The following is a 21161-nucleotide window of genomic DNA, read 5'->3' as shown; positions in this document are numbered from 1 at the left end:
CGCCGCGCCGCCATGCCGCTGCTGCGGTCCCGCACCCGCGGCGGCCGCCCGCTCTGCCCGGGCAGGCCCGGACGCCTCGGCGAGGCTGGAGCCGCCGCCGAGCGGGCAGCGCTCCCGTAAGTCGGCGGGGTCGCCTGAAAACCGCCACCGGCTTTGTTCTCTGTGCCTGGAACGGGCGCTGCGGCCTCTCCCGGGCCGGGGCCCGCAGTCCGTCCGCAGGTGCGCGGAGAGGCCTCGTTCCGCAGCCACCGCTTTGCTGCAGGCCCTGCGGGGAGAGAGGGGCTCCCTCCCCCCAGCCGCTCCCTCGCTGCGGCAGGCTGAGAGAGAAGCCACCGATCCTGTGGCACTGTGCCGTCATGGCCCAGAGACACGCCGAGGCTTCCCTCCGCTCAATGGCAGCTCCCAGCTGCCTGCCTCACCGCCTCTCGTTTACCGTGTTCGCCCTTCTGCCACCTCCCAAAGGGCCCCTGCATGCCTGTGCTTCCACAGCGCAGCACAGTGACTAAATGCAGCACTGGATGTGTGTCTTGTTAGGAACTAAAGCTCCTTCACAAGAACTCCCAACCCACTAGATGCCAGCTGTGCTCCTCACTGTTCCCCTGTGCCGTAGCATAACCACCACTCTTCAAAATCCTGGCACCCAGAGGTGATACCATACCACCTCTCTGAGAACTGTCACCACAGCCACTCCACCTTCTTTCTTTCTCTCCTAAAAGCAGCCTCTGCATTTATAACATGCCATAGCTTCCCTGCTTTCCACTGTCACCTCACTCCCTACAGAGGCTGAGCCTCAAAAAGGGGCTCCAAAAACTGACAGGCATTTAAAAAGCCAGCCTTATATTTGGTCTGCTCCTCCCAACACAAATACTGGAGCTTGTTGCTACCCTCCTTCAGGCCAACACCAGAAACCTGCCCTGGTGTTCACTCACTCCTGGGGATGGACCTGGCCCTAATGTGGCCACAGTGCCCTAAACCACTCCCAGTATCTCAGGTGAAAGCTCCCTTTTCCTCATCATACAGCCACCCCCACCGCACCCTCTCTGACGTTTGTCCCTGATGAGAAACCAAGCTATGCCTGCCTGCATATGCATCTCCTCCACACTGTAGCAACCATGTGACCCATTAAAACCACAGAAAAACCCCGGCACCCCACTCATACAGTGCTCCCACCACTGCTGACCAGATGCTTTGTAGGAACCTCATACTGGCAAAAAAAAAAAAAAAAAAGCAAAAAGCAGTAGACACACAGCCATAATCTGCCTGTGTGCACTTGCTGCAACCTAGGACATGCTCCTAAAGAACAGCAGACAGCTGCACCTACCCAAATGCCCGCTCTGCCCATTCCCTGCCCCAAACCCTGTGCCCCTCAGGGTCAGGATATGACAAAAAGGGCTTGGAGGCCAGTAAAAGCTCACCCTCCTAACTGCATGGACCCTAAAGGACTACCAGCCCAACAGAACCCCCTAGCCTACAGCAGTACACCACCAGTGCGCGCACTACTACACAGGCTCTACTTGCTGTATACCCTACCCGCAGCTGCACAAGACCATGCAGACAAACCATGTCTCCTAAAAAAAAACAACAAAAAAACCCTCCAGAGACACCAACACACTCTTCCCAAGACTTGCACCTGCCTAAATTCCCTTCTTGCCCTCACTCCAGACATGATAGTGCCCTTCCCCATGACCCACTGCCCGGCTGTTGGTTGCACTTACTTACCTGAAAATACCCAAACTGCTCGTCCCGACGTCGCCTTTTGATGCAGTAATAGGCAACACCAGCACCAGCAGCCAGCGCCAGAGCAAAGCACAGTGCTGACAACGTGCCTGTGGCCACGGAGCCTGAAGACTGGACCATGCTGTTCACCTACAATAAGAAACAGTGGCCCAGTTAGGACACTCCCCTGCCTGAGCACTGGGCTCGCTAGTGGGTGCTCTCCTACCACACCACCCTGCTGGGAGCTTCCCAGCATGACTTTGGGCAGCCTGGCCAAAATAATGACACGTGCCAGGAGAATATGTGCTACAAAGTCAGTTCTTGGGACCACATTACCTCCTCGTTTCTTCCCCATTCCCAGGCCTGACTCCACTGAAACACGACAATCTTTCCCCATTCACACTGTCAAATGCTCACCTGACTGAGATGCACTATGGGTGGTGGCATCCTCAGTGGTTCTGCAATTGCATGAATGATACCGTTGAAAGCTATGATGTCCCACTCCACAATCATTGTGTCATTGATCCCCTTGGTATCCTACAGCACAAGACAGATGATTTCACCCGACTAGAAAAACCTCCCCTTTACTCCCTGTTTCAAAAGAGACATGGTGAAAACCCAAGGATTTTTTTTTTTTTTTTTAACCCTCTTCAGAGGTCAAACTTACTGTGCGCTCTGTGCCATTCCCCACAAGGAGGTCTGAGACATGGAGATTGTATCCTGACTGGGAAGGGATGATGGTGCCTGTTGTGAGATTGAAGCTGAACAGCATGACATCGCTGGACGACACATGGAGCTTCAGTTCTTCTCCTGTCAGCGTCTGAAAAAGCAACAGGGATGGAAGATGGCTGAGACAACTCATCCCTTCCACTCTGTTCCTTCTCTGTACATCCCCCATGTGGCCTAAGCCCAGACACTCTCCAAGGCCACAGGACAGCTCAGTTCATGAGCAACATGACAAAAAAACCCCAACTACCTAGAGAAGGGGAAGATTACAATCCTCAGAAATACTCAAAACTCAGCTGGACAAAGCTTTGAGCAATCTGATCTAAATGGCTCTGCTTTGAGTGGGGAGGTGGGGTGGGGGTGGTGGACTAGAGACCTCCAGAGGTCCCTTCTGACCTAAATTCCTCAGTCATCCTCTGACTCCATTTCACATCATCATAATGCCAACTTTGGCAAACTCCTGCTGCACTGTGGGGCTCTGACAGTTTGTTCCATGCCCACTCAAGTGGCCACTCATCCCTGCTTGCTTACCTCATTGTCTGTGAAGCCAGAATTCAAAGGGACAAAGAGAGTTTTGGGAGCAGAATCATCAGACAAATATATGAAAAAGTCCAGTCCTTCTTCTGTGTCATTGGCAAAATCAAGCAGCATCTGGAAAAGACGGCAGATCCTACCCATCAGCATGCCTGGGCAGCTCAAGGCCATTACCTCCCCACCCAGGAATTGCCCCAAGCCTTGGAAGGAAAATGCCTCAGAATTTGCATTTTCCACCTAGCATATAGGCCAAACCACCCACTCTGCCCTGATGTTATGCTCAGTCCCTCCCTCTGCCTTGTTCTCGGCTACCGTCATACTGAAGAACCAGGAGAGCATCACTTACGGAATAGAAGGTGGAGAAGCGAGCATGGTCTGCAAGCACATCCAGGAGTTTGCCGCTGCACAAGTACCCATCTCCCACAAACCCGTCACGGCAGGTGCAAATCACATCTGCAAAGGAAGGTCAAGGTGCAACTTTACTTGCCTGTGGTGGCTACACTGATCACCTCTCCCTCAACTTCCAGGTGCCTCTCAGTATATTCCTTCCCAACACTGGAGGAGAAGGGTATCTGCCTGCCTGCCTACCCAGCACCTCATTTGCCTTGTGCTCTTAGGGCAGTTCTCTTCCACTTGCCCCAACATGCTTCCTGTGCCTGGCAGGACTGTCTCCGGGAAATGCCTCACCCTGATAATAGGGCTCTGCATTCTGCCAAGGGTGGTACTATAACCATGACATGTCCTGCTTCTCCCTGAGCCTGCCAGGACACTAATCCCTGCAGACAGACTCTGTGCAATGTACACTAAGGGGCAAGCTGCCCCAGAGAGCTGCATCACTGCCCTGCTGAAATGTGAGACTGTCTGCACATGCTGGCTCGTGGCCACTCACCTTTCTCCCGATAGCAGAATGCATCCCAGGTCTCACTCAGATTGCTTCGGGAGCCGTAGTCCACAATGCCCACTCGATTAGCTCCACAGCTGGGATTGGGGTAGGCTGTGGGGTATCCAGCTGTGCCGTTGTCCAACCAACCCACCAAGCACAGATGGAAACCCATCTAGGAGAGGAAAACAGACCATTAGATTAGAAATAATACCTCCAGCCCAGGTTTTCTGCCCTGATGCACACACCCACCATGCAGCCTTATGCTACATTCCCCTGGCAGCTAAAAGGCTGGATATTGCCAGAGGTCTTGTCCCGATGCAGCTGGTGAGACACAGCAGCCCTCCTGGTTTGACGGGTGTAAATGGAGCAAAAGCTAAGGATGAGCTCATGTTTGTCCAGCCATCCTGCCTCAGCATTGCCATGATGATCATCCTGTAAGCATGGGCAATGTGGCTGAGAGAAACTTTGCAGGTATTGAAGGCTGCCTTGGAGCTACAGGAACAATGGTGAGGGAGGCAGGAACTACAGTCTCAGGGATGACATTGGTGAGCAAAGGCTATTGTTAACATTCATCTTTAGGAAAGGCAGCTAGAAGGATCAGGGCCCTGTAGGCCTTCAGCCCAGATGTCATGCTGCAAAGAATGGCATATATCTCCTCTGGAGATTCCCTTCCAGTTGTGTGACACAAATGCAAAAAAGAAACAGTTGCCTGATATCTTTCCTAAGACTGTGTTTAAGTCACAGACCTGATCACCATCTATGCTGATGAAACTGGCTGCATACACAAGGGAGAGTGGTGGATGGACTGTACTTGCTCTTGGTAAGGCTGCCAACAGCATCTTCTGTGACTTTCTCCTTTGGAGGTTGAGGAAGCAACCACACCCAAACAGACAGTTTAAGCGGTCACAGATTGACTGTGCCACTGAGATCCAAAACCAGTATTCTATCAAGAGAACACTACGTGCTGAAAGGCAGTTCTGCACTCTGAGAAAGGTCCTGGTCCAAAAGCTCCCAGATCCAGCCAATAGAAAGTTTGTGAAATGCACAGATGAGAAACACACCTGGGCCAGAGGAATCTTGGACATCAGTATAGGCTTGGGGCTGCCCAGAGTGTGTTTACATGGATGATTCCTACCAACAAACCTATGGTTCTGCAATTTCTGAGAAGCTGTGAAGGCTGGGATTGCCACAGACATTTCAGAAAGCCCCCTTGGACCAGACTGGCCAACTGAGCACTCACCCACCCATTACAGGCTTGCTACCTCCAGATCAGACCCAAAGCGAAGCATCGCATGCCCCTCACCCCACAAAGCTATGGAGCTGGCTCCTGTCAGACCTCTGCATCCCTCTCCTGACCTGTTGTGCTGCTGACAGCTGCCGGAAAGTGGCCAGGGAAGCACCTTCTGCTGCGCAGGCCTTCTGAGCCTGCTCGTAAGTGAAGTCGTACTTTTTTCGGAATGACTGCAGATGAAATACGCCCACAGTTTTATCTGCAAAATACCAAGGCCAGGGAGCATCAGTACAACACAGTAAGTGAGCAATCTTCCAGCCTGCTCCCTGGAGCAGTAGTGTGACTAAGGCATCTGCCATGTCCAAGCACAGACAGCACTGCCAACTGAGGGTGGTCCATGCTGCATGGGAGGTGCGGGAGCATGGGCATTACTCAAGGGAGTGCGAGGTGGGGTGCAACACAGCCTTCTCTGATCTTGTTGCCTTCTGGCATCATGAGGGAGTCAGTGCTTACTGACAATACAATCCCACTGGGGGCCACCTCATGCCTGCCAAACAGAAGCACATAAGGACAACCCATCCTCCACTATATGACATGTAGGGGGAAAGGGAGAATGTGAAGACCTGACCAAGCTACAGAGATGAGTTTCTGGCCCCTCAGCCCTCCAGCAGTCGATCTCCCCTAAGAAATGCCCAGCCAGAAGGTGAAGGATAAGGGACCTCTCAAGGGAACATCTGCATTAGCACTGTAGTGTTGAGCATGCTCACCATGAAAGTGCAGGTCAGTGCAAATGGCCTCCCGATGGCATTGCCCATTCTCTTCCAGGCACCGGTCCGTGGGGGGCACAGCCTCTTCCAGGCACTGGATCCCATCGCCAACAAAACCCTGTTTGCACTCGCAGCGCCGCTCATTCTGTGGCACAAAGAAAGACTGGCATTTGCATGAGTGTACACATGCAAACACCAGCCGGGGAATCTTGTATCCATATGAAGCTGGGGATGAGCCTGGAGAACACACCCACAGTCCACCAGGACCATGAGAGAGCTACAAGAGACCACATGGCCTCTATCCTACCCCTACATCCAACTGCAGATACACATGAACCAAACAAGGTTGCACTGAATCTGTCATGTGCTGTTTGAAAGATGGCTGAGCTTCGGGATACATGGCTTGTGTTTCTTGTACTGCAACATGCTCCCAGTCCCACCTTTTGGCCTCCAGTTCCTCTGCAAGGATGGCTGGCATCATCCTGGAAAGTCTATCCTGGGGACCCCAAAACAGTCCAGGAGTGGCTAGCCACAATTGACACAGCTTATGTCCCTTGGGCAGAGGAATGGGGAGAAACAGCCCCAGCATAACATCAACAGGAGACTGTCACTGCAGCCTGGCAGCAAACTGAGGGCATCAGCCCTGCTGCCTGGCAGCAAGGGCCTGCAGGGTGAGAGCAATAGCTCAGGGGAACTGAGAGGATGAGAGGTGCAGGCACTGAAATAACAAGGGACGCTATTGCATTGCTGGCCTCCTGCAGCCTGAAACATCCCATGTCAGCCACCTATGCTGTTCTCCCAGGCATGCAGATCTCCGCGCATGTATGGGATGTACTCACTGGCCCAGTGCTGATGCAGTTGGCATGCTGACTGCAGTCGCCATTCCTACCATCCATACATCTGTCTATGGGGTCGCAGACGTAGCCGTCGCCTTGGTATCCAGGAGCACAGGCGCAGGACACGTTGACGCCAACCTGTGTGCAGTGTGCATGCCTGGCACACCCCCCATTGTCTGGGCTGCACATGTCAATCACTGCAGGGGACAGAAGTATGTGTAGGGACTCTGGGTCGCTGGTGGGAGCTGTCCTCCCACCTCCCTTTTCTCCATCAGCCCTTCCCCCCTTTTTGAAAAAGGGAGTAACAAGCTCCTGGAAACCAACTGCCGACGCCTGGAGACCATTTAAAGCTGCATGACCTAAATACCTTGCCAGGTCCTCTGGTGGTCTGACTGTCTTGCAAAGCATCCCACCGATATAGCCCTTCTCCATGAAGTGGCTGAGAATATGGTCACCTGCAGCCTTGCTGTGCTGTCTGCTTTCCCCTTCACTCTCCACCCCTCTACCCCGACCCCTTATGGCTCTGCACTACCTGAGCACATTCTCCCATCTCCTTCATAGTGTAGGTTGCATTCACACAGGTTGCCGGAGCGGCAGGTGGCCTGGGGATGGCATGGTGGAGAGCAGATGGGCGTTGTGACTGAAAGCAGAACATACACGAGTCATTAAACCGTATGCACACATTCCAAGGGCTGCAACATGGGAAAGGCCGCCACTGCCAGTTTCTGCCCCAAGCCCACGTTCACCCCTTTTTCCCCCTGTGCTTTTCTGCAGATGCCCTTTCATCTCCCACTCCCAAACCCAGAGCACAGTTAGATATGCCTCAGGCCTTTGCCTCAGCTACTGCCCTCAACTTCCTCCCCAGGATGTCTACTTGGAGCATCATCTGAGCTCAGGGGACTTATTCATGATCAAATGTAACTTCCATCCTCCTCCTCACGACCCCAGGGCCCCAGCCCTTGTGAGGTTCGGTAGCATTAGCTGGATCCTAGGATGAGCCCAGCAATTGAGAGCTCATTTTTGGAGACATTTTTGATGGGTTGGCTGAACAATTGAGTTGCTGGGAAAATGGCCACATGGCACGAAGTCCTGGGTAACAGTGGGTGCGGTAGCTAGGATTTTGTTCAGTGCAGGAGCTGTCACTCAGCAGCTCCAAAGAAACACTTCCCATCACTGCTGCATGAACACCATGCTGTCCCACAGCAGGGCTGTGCCTGCTTTCCTCCCCGTGGTGTTGGGGACTGTTCCTCAGGGAAGCCCTCACTTTTTTTCTGGGGTGCCTGGCCATGTCAGGCACAAGGCATGAGCAGCAGCCTTAGGAACATGGCTTGTCCCTCACACAGAAGGAACTGAGAGGTCGGGGTTTAGGCAGTGGTGGGGTTTGGCATCACTCACCTAGTCTGATTTCACAGTGTTCTCCAGTCCAACCTTCAGCACAGAAGCAGAATCCATCGCCATGCAGACCTCCATTGCACACGCCATTTTCAGTGCAGTTACATTCTGTGAAGAGTAGACAAAAACACTGTTACAGCATCTGCCTCGGTGGCAGTGAAAGGCCACACTTAAGAGTGTAGGCCATGGGACAGTCATGTGATGGGAACGCTGCTTGTGTGGGCAGTGTGTGGAAGGCAGCCACAGCACTATGCACGCATCCTTTCCCACTGCTGCCAGCCCTGGCCCCCATCTCTGCGACACACAATCTTCACACAGGAGAAGTCTCTGCACCCACAAGCCCCCATCGTTTCCCTCCCCGGGCACTCCTGGAGGTGCTTTCTCACTCTGAGTCCCTGCAACTATGAAGTCCTCAAAAATGTTCCCACAAGCCCAGGAGCCTACCTCATAAGGTCCAGCTCTGGTGGGGTAAGACTCCATTTTCCTTCCCTTTGGCTTTGCCTCACACAGGCACAGGTCCCTACTGAGCACATCCCAGGATGGGCAGCTCTTTCAGTAAGGGGTTCCTCATGACTTGTGGACTTATTCCCCAGCTCCAAGTGTGCCATAACGCTTACTGTCAGATTGGGGTTCTTTACTGTACACAACAAATGAGAAGGTGTCTTTGACCCTCGGGTCTCGGCAGAAGGGTGAGGCCACTGGCGACGCGGCTGGATCAGACACACAGCTCCTGGCATGGACCACCCAGCCTTGAAACTGCAGCTGGAGTGGCTGTCCTGTAGAGAGCCCAGATTGAGAGGGACAGCCCTAGAGATCTGACCCGAATGTTGTGGGGACTGATGCATACATGACTGCCCTGATTCCAGTAATGTAAGCTGAACATCGCAGGACCTTTCCAGAAAAAAAAGTAGGTCAGCCCAACACCTCCCACCTCTCCAAACAGCACTGTGTGCCTCAATCACTTCCTTAGAAACCCTCTGCACTGCTACTACTCCACAGGCTTCCCCCTTACCTCTACAGTGTGGCCCATATCTGCCTGGAGCACACAGCTCGCAACTGGTCCCAATGAAAGCCTGGGTGCAGTTGCATCTCCCCGAGCCACCAATTTTGTCGTCGCAGGTACCACGGTTACTGCATGGCGCCTCCAGCCCTCCTGGGCATGCTGCAAATGGGGCACCATAGCAAGATGGTTAGTGACAAAGCAGCCCTGTGCTGCAGAGGAGCACCCACTCCCTCTTTCAAGGTCTGGGCACCAGGCACCATATGAGCTGTCTGCTAGGAGGTGCTCAGACCACAGCACCTGCTTGGTGATCCTTGAAGTAAGTGCAGCTTGGACTCCAAGCCAGGGAGCTCCTGGGACAAGACACCTTTCTTATCCCCTTGAAACAGGGGTGAAAGGGGCAAATTTGGCATAGTTTCCAGCCTGGGATGACCCTCTGCTCTAACATGCCCTGTCAGTGCTGGCTGGCCTCATGCTAACTTGACTACAGACTCATCCAAGGACACATCTACCCTTGTAGAAAAGCTGCCCATGTGTGTGGAGCACAGAGGGAAGATGCCTGGGAATGGCCGAGTACCTGAAACATCTATGGGTGAGGTATGTGTCTGACAGCCACCTCCCTGCAGCCCTATGCCCAGGGCTGTCCACAGGGACACGTGTTTCTCAGAGGAAAAGGAACTCCCCATTACAATACCAGCCATGCGCACTCCAAGCAGATTGTTCTCTGCACAGTCTACAGACTGGGGCTCCTTGCTAGTGGTAGTGTGCATCAGGAAATGCCATGACTCCAAGGGTTGTGCCCACCTCTTCCCAGGAAGTGCATTCATGGATGTCAGAAATCAGTGCTAAACCAAGAACGCCATCTTCCCATGAGAAAAAGAACCAGGGTGGGAAAGGGTCACTTGGCTCCTTACCCCGACAGTCACGGCCATAGTGGTTCACGCAGCACTGAGGGACCCACTGGGTGGAGATACAGCTCCTCTTGCAGCCTCGTTTCAGAGGCCCCCTGGAAGAGAAGTGCCTTCTGAAGGGCTCCCACCGGGAGGGTGGCCAGGGTGGCCGCAACAAAGAGTTGCGATGAAACAGAAAAGTGTTTCTGAACAGCTGGTTTCCGTAATAGTAGCAGCTCTTGGTTTCCCCCTGTGAGGAAACAGGCAAAACACAGAGTTTGCCACATCAGTCACTGGATGCCATGTCCCTGACTCTTCACCTTGGCCTCTGTTGTCTCATTCAGTTTTATGACAAGTAAGAAAGGCTTCCAGCCTGCAATGGGGCTGGTGACAAAGAAACCATGGATGCACCTCAGGGATATGCTGGAAGACCCAGAAGGTTGTGAAAGACAGTGGGCTGTGCTACTACAGTGAGAATGGAGTACAACCACTGCCCTCCAAGTCTGCTCACTATCTCATCTCTTGATAAGCTACCTCCACTCAAGCAAACAGGCTGAGCTCTCTTGGTGTAAGTCAACCAGAAAAATCCCCAGTGCTGCTGCAGGTATGAAGTTGGACCCTTTCAGCTGCTGTCACCTATAGAGATGGGCCAAGCAAGGACCTTGGGGGCCCCTGACCTCATGTTGCTCAGCCCAGGTCCTGGCCTAAGAGACCATGCAGCCCTTGGCAAGGCACCAACAACGTGACCAAACTGAGGGACCTCGCCACATGCAGATGTTCTTTCATTTTGCTGCTTAAACATGAGGAAGATATGTGTATTGTTGCTGGCCCCACACTGGGCCTCCTTGGCTGACAAAGCTGTGAGCTTTACCCGTTGAACTGAACCGGCAGGGCAGGGTGGCTCAAAGCCACAGAGTCCACACCTCTCTGAAGATCCCTGCAGAGGGAAGAAAGAAACCCCAAAACAACTCAATATACATCTCTGCTTCTCTCAGCTGCTTGGAGCTTTGCCAAGGAAGAGCAGTAAGCCCTGCCCACATCCATCTTCCCAGGCACAGGGATTGACAGATGGCACAGATCCTCATCAGCAACATCATAAGTGCTTACCTGCAACTCAACAGAGATGAACTCATCACACCGAGATCCCAGATCTGGTGGTTCCAACAGCCTATCGATGCCATAAGCAATGCCCCCATTGAACTCCATGTGCCTCTGGATGATCACGGCATCGCCATTCCCCACCAGAAGCTCCCCCTACAAGAGAAAGAAAGCAACTTGTGATCCTGGCATATCCTACATCCTAGCTGCACCCACCAAAGGTCATCCTTTTTGGTTGCCATGACTTCTCAATCATCCCAAGAACTCTCCAAAATCTCTGTGCTCTCATGTACCTTTTCTTGCCTCAACCACCCTTCCCAATTGCCGTCTTTTATGGCCACCTCTACTAAGAAATAGCCTCTGTCCATGCAATGCATGCTCTGTAAAGGTCATCGTACCATGTGGTTGGCTAGCAACCTGGCCTGCATGTGCAGGTACCATGGGCCTCTGCCCTTTTCTGCCAGCTGGCCATAGTCTCGAACCTCTCTACAGACTGGCTGTAGCCAGGGGAGTGGGGTGTCTCAGCCTGCAAGCTCCCCGACTCCATGTTCATTTCCCACTGGTGACCAATACAGAGCATCAGTCACCCCATGGCTGTTCCCAGGGACACTCACTCAATGGAAAGCAGAGCCCAGCATCACCATCACTCACGATTTGGGTTTTGCTGCAGCTGAACAAGACAGCAGAGCCGTGCATGGTCCGTAAAGATTCAAGTTGGGGCACATTGCCAGCAACAATCTAAGAGGGAAAACGAATGTGAGAGCAAGAAGGAAAAGGTACCTGAGGGGAGAGACAGGCAAAACAGGCAGTTCATATTTCTAAAAGGGGGTGCTGTCCTGTGAGGACAGGGGTCAGCAGCCACACTGAGTGGGGTGTGTGACATGGCTACATGTAAAGCTGGTGTGAGTGGAACAACCTAACTCTGTTGGGTTAGTCCAGCTTCCTGAACAGTGGGAGAACCTGTTTTTGCTCAGCTGGACCCTTCCCTTGTTCATCACCTGTATAGACAAGAGGGCTAAGCCTGTTGTGAACCTCGCTTTGACTACCTGTGAGTGATGCAGTTTCCCCAAGCAACTGATGCAAGAAGGTTTTAGATCAACCACACTGCACCAGTGGTTGGTGCCCAAATGGCAGTTGCCTCATATGCACAGCTTTGGGTCTTCTCAAGACAACTAACATGCTATATGTTAGCATGTCCTACAGCAGCAAAATACTGGGCAGGGTTGCTCTGGCATAACCATAGGAATGCAGTGGCACTACATATGCCCTCAGGAGGCAAGAGCCTGCTTGTTGCCACATTTACCTTTGCGTCCCTGATCATGTGCGCTTTGAGGTAGGAGGCCAGTACGTCCCGATGCTCTCTGCGGTACAGCCACTGCTGCCTTTTCTCTGAGAGGGCATTAAATGCAGCATCTGTGGGCCACAGCATGGTGAAGGGTCTATGCAGGGGGTCATTAACCAGTGGCAGCAGCTCCGCATCCTGTCCAAGGTAAGAGGGGATACAAAGAAAAATCAACAAGCCAAAACTGAACATGCTCATGTACATACCAGGTTCCCATGCAATGGCAGGAGTCAGGCAGCTCACCTTTAGCAGCTGGCTATAAATGGTGTACCCAAATGCCTCTGCCACCTCTGTGATATTTTGCTATAAAAGGAAGAAAGCAAACAAACCAATGTCACTAAGGCTTCAGGAGAAAAGCTACCATGCCAGTTTGCCTTGAGTCACAGTCCCTTCCCTGATGAATAATTCTGGCTCCTTCTGACCCAAATATTGCTATGCTGCAAATGCTGTCACTTTCAAAAGCCAGACCCATGCCCTCATACACCCCTTACACAAATGGGAACATGAAAAGCAGAGTATCCCGTACAACCTTAGGGAGAGTTTATCAGTGACAGCAATATCGGAGCAGTTGGGGGGTGTGAAGAGAAAGATGTTAGTCCTATTCTCAACATGGTGGTTATTAGGGCAGAGTTATTGCTTGACATTTACCTGTGAGATCTTTGAGGAAATGTTATGGTCCACCAGGTCACTTGGAATGAGGATCTTGTTGATGAAGTGGATGACCCCATTCATGCCAATGATGTCGCCAGCAACCACCGTAGCTTCCTCATTGAGATAGATGCTATTCTGAGAGAGAAGGGATGCGATGAGGTACTCCTGCCCAGGGCACCGTGCAATGAGCCATCTGCAGGCTATGGGGCAAGTCACTTGCCACAGCTGTGGTGGCCTTCAAGTGACAGCAAAAATGAGGTCCTCCTAAGCAGGACAGGGAAGCAAATTGTGGCAGAGAACTACCTCTTTCATTGCAATCTTTATTTTATGGCCTGATAAAGATGTAAGGGACTCCTGGGCTTCCAAGTCGCTGGACAGCAATTTCTGGCAACCCACCATGTGGTAGCGAAGCAGCTCCCGGAGGAGGCCTCTGCTCTTCCACTCTTCAAACTATGGAGAGAAAACAGGAACACTGAGATCACACTGGGGGCACTTTGCCTTGGAAGGGGTTGGCGGTGGGGGATTGGAGAGGGCAAAGTCCTGATGAGGGAGACCTGGATTGCCCCAAGCCCTTTTGCTTGGCCTATTCTCTCTGAGCTATCCCTGCAGGAAGGCCAATCCCCCCAAAACATGCCAAATGCATAAATCCATTAAAGAGCTTTGGGAAATTTCAATCAACATGACAGAGAGCAGAATTCAGACCCTTTGATGGAGGACAAACAGTTACATTGACTCAGGCAAGCAGTGCCTGGGATATGCCATCCTTAGGAATTGTTTCTTTACTGACAGTATGGGTGGCCCGTGGGGAAAAGGTTGGGACTAGTGGTGTGAAACCACATGACGGGACTTGCCGGTGATGGTATTAGGAACCATTACACTGACACCAAAAAGCTATTGGTCAAGGACCTGTCTGTTTTATAGGGTCATGGATAAGGATCGCTTCTCCCTCAGGTCTCCATTTGCCCCAAACATCCTGCTTGTTGGGACTGGAGGGAAGGGACCAATGGAAGTGGGATGGCAGGGCCTGGGGACACAGAGCAGGCATAAGAGGTCTTCATCACAGGTACCCTGAAGTCTCACTGCTACCAGCCCCTAATAACCTTGGGCAACTGTAATCACCATGCATCATCAATTTGGCATGGTGCCTCTGAGGTCCATGAGACAGGGGCTCCAGAGCCTCCACTGACAGGTCTCTCTACAACAGGGACTACGTCTGCCCAGACTGCCTCTGCAGTGAGCCAGCATCCAAATCTCTGTTCTTACACTGATGGAAAACAGGGGACGCACTTAATGCTCTGCGATGCAGCCCCTTTGCTTCATTTCACTGGGCTGAACAGCCCCCAGAGGAGACATTGCCATGACTGCAGCTTGCCAAACACCTGACAGTGCTTGGGATGAGGGGACACTTACCGTTGTGGTGTTTCCTATGAGATCTGTCTGTGGGACAAAGACAGTGAAAGGCCCTGCCCCGCTGAGCTCCTTGATCTTTTCTGCCTATAGCGGGGGGGGGGGATTTGTGAGAATGGAAAAAAAGCATGGTTCCAGTTAGCAAGACCCTTTGCAGAAAACACTAGGTGGAATTTACAATGTGCAGACAAGGACAAAGTTGATTGCCACAAACCAGTATCATCTTAAAGAACATGGAGGCACCTTCAATCCTTGCAAGCTCCTGAAACAAAGAGAAACAGCTCGTGTTAGCAGGGTCCCATCCACTGAATCCTGGCCAGCCAACACAGTGATCTGCTCTTTCCACTCCAGGTCACTCTCCCACCCCAGCAAGACACTGGTTCTCCGGATACATGATAGCGATCTTTCCCTCCCTCCTTTGCGACAGCCAGCACTGTGGGCACAGATGACAAAACTGGTTACAAAGCAGGCAGTGACCTCTGCCTGGACCTTTCACACTATAGATACTGTAAGATGGAGAGAGCAGGAACTGCTAAGAGAGGAAAGCTGGCTGCTTCTGCAGTGGCTGCCTCAGAGGTTGAACTGCCTTGGTGCTCAAGGGACATCTCAAGTACTTCATGAAACACCTGCTTTAGCCTCTCTGTGCTGCCACTATCAATTCCTGGATGACCATCCCAGAGTGGCAGGCATAGGCTTACCAGGGCAAAATGTCTGCTTACTGCACTAACTTTCAGTAAGAGCAGAAACACAAAACTGAGTGCCTCTCTTTAATCCCAGCCATGCTATGGGCATGACAGCTTTTTGTTTGCCTTCACCACAAAAGTTCACCAGTTTGCCCACGGACAGCTGTTGAATTGGTAACAGAGCCAGAGAGAGACTGCAGCCCTTCAGACTGGATCCCAAGACCCCACACGGCCACAAGTGACACCTGCCCTGATCCCACATACTGGGAGAAGTCACTTGCCACTTGGGGACAAAAATAACTCTCATTTGCTTGTCACATTAACAGTATAGTGCCCTGGAGGAGTGACCAGTGCTGCCAACAGAGCAGCCTGTCAGAGCGGTCACATCACAGGTCCCTTTGGGGCAAAGTCACTTTACTGTGAGCTCTCTCTCACAGTCAGCACTCCAAATACACCTAGAATTTATGGGTAGGTTGCTTCAGAGTACCTTTCTTTGCTTCTCCACCACACACACGTGTTGATATGGCACTACAGGTTTGCTCACCTGCAGCTTGGGCTTGGAATGGGGGGAATGGTTTGCTGTGGGGCAGGTGGCCTGAAGACAAAAGACACCATGCATGCTTCTCACCTGATACACTTTGCCGTGGCAGGTGAAGCCGTCTCCAACACTGTGCCAAGAGCAGGAGCAGTTTCGAGTACCAGGTCCTGTGTACTTGCAGAGCCCAAAGGGACTACAGCCTCCATTGTTCTAGCAAGAAAAGCAAAAGGCTTGCATGTAGGTGCATCACCAGCAATTTGGTGGTTTGCATGCAGGAGCTGCTAACAACTTTGAGCCCAGTGAAAAAGAAACAATTCCTTCCATCTGTATAGCACCTTAAAATAAATACTGCCCAGTTCCCCAAGGGCATATCTGCATGAAATTCTACCATGAAACAAGACTCTGGCACTTCCTTACTTTAGAGGCCACAGTCATGACAAAACCCATGATTCAAATAGATTTTTTTTTACATGGCAGAGATGGCATGAGTGCAAATTACTCTTTAGCTTTTGAGCAGAAAAATATCCACACTCCACACAAAATGGATGCAAAGGAACAAGTCATATATGAAAAGTCCACATGTCTCTAACCCTATGGCACTGGTTCTGCACTGCTTCTGTCACAAGAGGGGAGCCCCATCTTAGCACCAGGTGGTTGAGATATTTGTGGATCAGTGTAAGAGGTGATGGAAATCAAGCACACCTGGAAGCCCCTTAGGTATGTAAAAAGGCAAGACAGCCAGCTTTAAAAATATCAGGCTAACCCTGTTCTTTTTGATTGTTGGGAGAAAAGGACACTCCTAGGCTTTGGCTTTCACCCCAGTAATAGCAAAATGCAGACAAACCTGTTCACACAAGTTGATGGGGTTGCACCAGCTCACACCGTCCCCACTGTAACCAGGAAGACAGTTGCAGGCAACCTGGAGGGAGGATAGATGTTCCGTTTGAATGCTTGGACCCAGAAAAGAAAATTTGCAATGGCTGAGCTGGATGGAAAGCATGTGGGATAGCATTCACCATACACTCCATTCCTGCATGAATAATCATGCCTGTGTCAACAACAAAAATAAGCTTAGACTGCCTCCAGAAAGCAGCCATCCACTTCTGTAGAAACAGCCATCTTTTCGTGCCCTTCCCAGGCAAGTTTTCAATGTGGAAGGTAATAAACACAAGGCAGAGCAGCACCATGGAAAGGATTGTCTTTGAGAGAAGTACACAGCTTTGACAACTTCCATAATAATGTTGCCCTGACATCCCTCTCAGGCACCTACCTTCTTCAGGCCTGTTTTAATGCACTCGGCGTTGGTGTGGCACCCCCCGTTGCTTTCGAGACAGGGATCGATTTCTGTATCAAAACAATAACACCACATTACTACTGAGAGATGTCCAAGGCAGCTGGGAACTGGACCCAAAGAAGCATGGGCAAAGCAACAGGGAGGATCTTCCCCGCCTGGGAAACATCTTGGTGGCAAAGCGACTTGTTACTTTGATGACTCGTAACAGGGGAAGAATGAGGAACCATTGCAAATTCTACTCCTAGGACACCTGGGTCTCTGATTTGTGATAAATCCACAGGCAGAAAATCCCACATCTGCCTGAACTGGCTTTAAAGGATATGAGAGGACTGAACTCTCCCACACAGCTCCATCCTCATCTCAGAGCACCACCTTGGGAGACTGTTCTCATACTCTGTCTCTTGGCCTCCCCATGAAATGTGCCAGAGCAAGAAACCTCTCAGGACTGTTTTTGGCAGTGCCTTCATACACTGGTTTGAAGCCATCTAGCAAGATGGGTGCTAAGGGCAGCATGGGCTCTCTTCCCAGTTTTGGGTGGAGCTATGCCAGAACAGTGATGATCACTTTGCTAATCACGACCTGGGGAGAATGCTGAGCACACATACACAGGTACGTGCGCACATGCACCCATACGTGCACACACCTTGACAAAAAGCAGAAACAAGGTTGAATCAAGATCAGCCAACAACTACTGACTTTGAAATAGTCACTGCAAGAACAGACTGAAAGGACAACAAGTGATTCAGTGCTTTAACCTGCCTGAAGTTCTTTCATGAATGGATGATGCCCAGACACCATCACCAAAACAAGCACTGAGAGCTCACCCATGCAAAGTGTCCCATCTCCAGCGTAGCCTTCCTTACAAACACAGGTTCTCTCTCCTGGGGACACTTTAGTACATACAGCATGTATGGAGCAGCCACCGTGATCAATAGTGCATGGATCTATTTCTGTGACCAGAAATAAGAGAAGTAGAATCAGCTCAGAGCATCTAGGGAAGATGAACAGTACCAGAATGATCATCCATCTTAACAAAAATCATGACATCTTATTAAAATCCTTTGGCTTCTCAATGAAACTACAGGTTCTTTAAAGGCATGGTGCCTCATGCAGATCTGAGAGAGGCCGATCCAAATGTCATGCTAAGCTTAAATAACCCCCAAACTGGACTAACAGATCTTTCCATCACAGTATTTGCTCACTGACAACTAACGGTTAGACCAGAAAAAAATATTTTCCTGCATAATGTAAATGTGTTTTTGCTTTTTTCCCCTCACTCATTTTCAAATAATTGCAATACTGAAAACAGACTGTGATGTCTTCCAATATTTTTGTTTGATTGTTATGATAGTATTACTTTGAGTATAACTTTTCTTGGTTAGTTGTTTTTGACATAGTTCAGGTTTGTACGTAGCTCTGGAGCAGTATCCTGAAATCCTAACTGGTTTTGGCACAACTCCCGCACTGCTTTTACCTGACTTTGGCATGGGCAACAAATAGGAGGGGGCAGAAAATTCTAGAGAATTAAAGCATCCACATTACACAAATTCAGGGCCAAAATTATCACATTTGCCACCACTGCCCTGATACTAGAACTAATACAACACATTCATGTGCCTTCCTCTCCACAAGCAGTAAGAATTGCCCTGCTCCACCTTCCTTACTCTTTTTCCCTCTGTCACAGCTGTAGCAACATCAAGAGCATACTGTGTAAGGCTCTGGACTGAAAGGCCTCTCTACCGAAGCATGGCAGACTTAATGGCAGATGGCTGGGAAGAAGAAGATTTGAATGATCTCTCTCCTAGCAACATCGTGCTATGCATTTCACAAACAAAAACCTTCAATTTGTGTAACCGTGACATATATTTGCAAACCTTGAGTCTTGCCCACAGTTTCTGGGCATACCTGTGCAATGGGTCCCATTCCCTGTGTATCCAGCAGAGCAGGAGCAAGTAGGTGGGGAGTCTGATGAGCCATTCAGGCAGCTGAAACAAGCAAGGGAAAAATAGTCACTGATATCTTCTCCTGATTTGCTCTGAGAGTGGGAAACGCACACTACACAAGTCCAGCATGTGGAAGTTAGAGTCCACACTGAGATGAGAGACTGGAAGAGGAACATGTCTGCAGTTGCTGAATATTTCTTTACAGCACCAAAGAATCAATCCAAACATGTCACCTGGAATGTAACAGCCATGCTGACAAACATACCCAGAAAAGGGGGCTGTGCTCAGCAGAGGAAGTGTCCTGCCATTTCAAAAGGTCCTACCCACCTAAAGACACAATAGCAGCATTAAAGGAGGACACGACTCTCCGTGGTGGTTTGCCAGAGGTTTGCCAAAACCAGAGACTGAGTGTCTCCTGTAGTGCTCACAGGACACAGAGCACCTTGTTTCTAGGTTTGCTCTTTTCTCCCAGCCTCAGCTATCCATGCACCTCCTGGTCATGGAGAGGCATTGGAGGGCTCAAGCAGGTGTGAGTGGTGGCTGAGAGCTCTGTGATACCCAGTGACTATCTGGCAGCACCCCAGAAATGAGCCTGTGGCTCTGAAGAATCACATACAGATCTGTAACACACCACTTGGACAACATCACTTGGCCCCACTCACATCAGTGAAGAGCAAAACAAGTCAACATAGCTCCAAGCAGCTCTTTGCCCATCCATGGGACTCCAGAGAGGATCGCAAGTTGCAACAGGCCTGAAGAGATCCCTCTGCTCAGTGGGGCCTGAATGACAATGCAGACCTACTGCCTAAAACCTGGGCCAGACAGGTTTGATGAAGGCTCCCATAAGTCACGTTGAACTGCCACAGAAGCTGGCTAAGAAGCTGGCGTCAGGGCACTGGGCAGTGTCTCATACCCTGCACAATGCACCTTCACCATGCCCATGTGCTTCTTCATGGTACAGGGGAGATGGCTAGGTTCTGACACCAAAAAACAGGAGAGCAGATAATGGAAAGCAAAGGAAGCAAGAGGAAGTCATCTCAGCCCACTGGCCTGTATAATTTCTTGTCAGGGGCAGGTAAGGCAGAGAGGGCTTGTCCATGGCTGTTTGCTTTGCTCTATGAATGAGGCCAGACTTGGAGCACTCTGCTTTCTCCCATCCTTACATGGGGAAGGAGCTCGGAAAGAATTTATGTTCAAACATAAAGAATCCTTGGGCTTTCAGCACCAAAAAGAGTTCTCACAATGGAACTGACACTTATGCACCTTTAATGAGCCTTCTGTGAATCCCCAAACACTAAGTTACCTGGTTGTAAAACAGATACACACGCACATTGCTTTTTCAGAATGACTCAGCCCCTTGGCTGTACTTACTTGGCCATTTGATGACAAGTGTTATTGCATAAGTCAATCTTGATTGCTGCAAGAGAAAACACAAACGTGACTTGGGATTTTCAGTTTAGCGCTTGCTCAATCCATTTCTGCCGTCTAGAGTAAAGGACCCTGCAAAATAGCCTCATTGCCCTGCTTGTGGTGCCCTGATTGATGATGGGACACACCAGCAGTTATGTTGACTCACATGCCCTGTATGGTGGCAAGAGAACCCTTAGGGGATTTCTGTTCTGGTGCTGTGCAAAGGAGCAAATTCTACACTCTCTATTTGGGCTAATGGTTCAATTCAATCCTACCTGCACAGCCTCCACATTGGTAGGAATGAAACAAGGACTGAAACCTCATTAATCCAGAATGACTACAGGGCCATTTGGCTTTGTCCCATTTGAAGTAAAAAGATGCACTTGTTTCATGTTTTACATTTAGACTAGACAGGACAGCTTCACCCAATTTCCATCTCTAACTGCCCACAAGACATCTCAGTTCACTACAAACTCAATCTTTGGGTATAAACCTTTAAAATCCCAAAGGATGCAGGAGCTTATGTTCCCCTCACCCCAATTGTAACCATATTGCCAAGTCCCAGAAACACCCATCTTTGAAATACTTTGACACACAATGACAGATATTCAGTGACAACTGCAGACCTGAGCTTGCCTAAATCAATGAATCTGAGAGCAGAAAAAGGAACTCAGTAGACACGTTGGGGCACTTTGAAGGTTCCAAATCGAGGTCTGCCACCTTCTTGGTCAAGTAACAGGAGCCACAATCAACCCAGTTAGGCTGGGAGCTTCCACCTCTCTCCCAGGGCTTGAGATTCCTCAGATTCTCAGTGGAGACA

General features: G+C 50.6%; 1 protein-coding gene across 13 annotated transcripts in view; it reads right to left on the bottom strand.

Annotated features, from left to right (window-relative positions):
* STAB1 (stabilin 1) overlaps window positions 1–21161 on the bottom strand; it is a 71490-nt gene that overhangs the window by 691 nt on the left and 49638 nt on the right. For 11 of the 13 annotated variants that reach the window (XM_026071481.1, XM_026071480.1, XM_026071482.1 and 8 more), the window contains 28 exons: window positions 20303–20348; window positions 18894–18973; window positions 17813–17938; window positions 16965–17038; window positions 16539–16613; window positions 15785–15904; window positions 14688–14735; window positions 14477–14560; window positions 13370–13516; window positions 13064–13201; window positions 12659–12718; window positions 12377–12553; window positions 11725–11811; window positions 11083–11229; window positions 10847–10912; window positions 10000–10225; window positions 9098–9247; window positions 8089–8193; window positions 7226–7333; window positions 6697–6890; window positions 5858–6002; window positions 5216–5349; window positions 3866–4031; window positions 3323–3429; window positions 2974–3093; window positions 2384–2536; window positions 2134–2253; window positions 1720–1866 (listed from right to left, as the gene is read on the bottom strand). In XM_026071481.1, the coding sequence (XP_025927266.1) occupies window positions 1720–1866; window positions 2134–2253; window positions 2384–2536; window positions 2974–3093; window positions 3323–3429; window positions 3866–4031; window positions 5216–5349; window positions 5858–6002; window positions 6697–6890; window positions 7226–7333; window positions 8089–8193; window positions 9098–9247; window positions 10000–10225; window positions 10847–10912; window positions 11083–11229; window positions 11725–11811; window positions 12377–12553; window positions 12659–12718; window positions 13064–13201; window positions 13370–13516; window positions 14477–14560; window positions 14688–14735; window positions 15785–15904; window positions 16539–16613; window positions 16965–17038; window positions 17813–17938; window positions 18894–18973; window positions 20303–20348 (3350 nt within the window). Of the gene's footprint in view, window positions 1–1719; window positions 1867–2133; window positions 2254–2383; window positions 2537–2973; window positions 3094–3322; window positions 3430–3865; window positions 4032–5215; window positions 5350–5857; window positions 6003–6696; window positions 6891–7225; window positions 7334–8088; window positions 8194–9097; window positions 9248–9999; window positions 10226–10846; window positions 10913–11082; window positions 11230–11724; window positions 11812–12376; window positions 12554–12658; window positions 12719–13063; window positions 13202–13369; window positions 13517–14476; window positions 14561–14687; window positions 14736–15784; window positions 15905–16538; window positions 16614–16964; window positions 17039–17812; window positions 17939–18893; window positions 18974–20302; window positions 20349–21161 lie in introns of those variants that run through there. The other 2 variants (XM_026071485.1, XR_003254466.1) reach the window with 2 other exon arrangements.

This window comes from Apteryx rowi, unplaced genomic scaffold (genome assembly GCF_003343035.1).
Source record: "Apteryx rowi isolate R43461 unplaced genomic scaffold, aptRow1 scaffold_326, whole genome shotgun sequence".
Taxonomy (NCBI): domain Eukaryota; kingdom Metazoa; phylum Chordata; class Aves; order Apterygiformes; family Apterygidae; genus Apteryx; species Apteryx rowi.
Note: the sequence above shows the minus strand (reverse complement) of the source record. Positions and strands in the feature narration are given on the sequence as shown.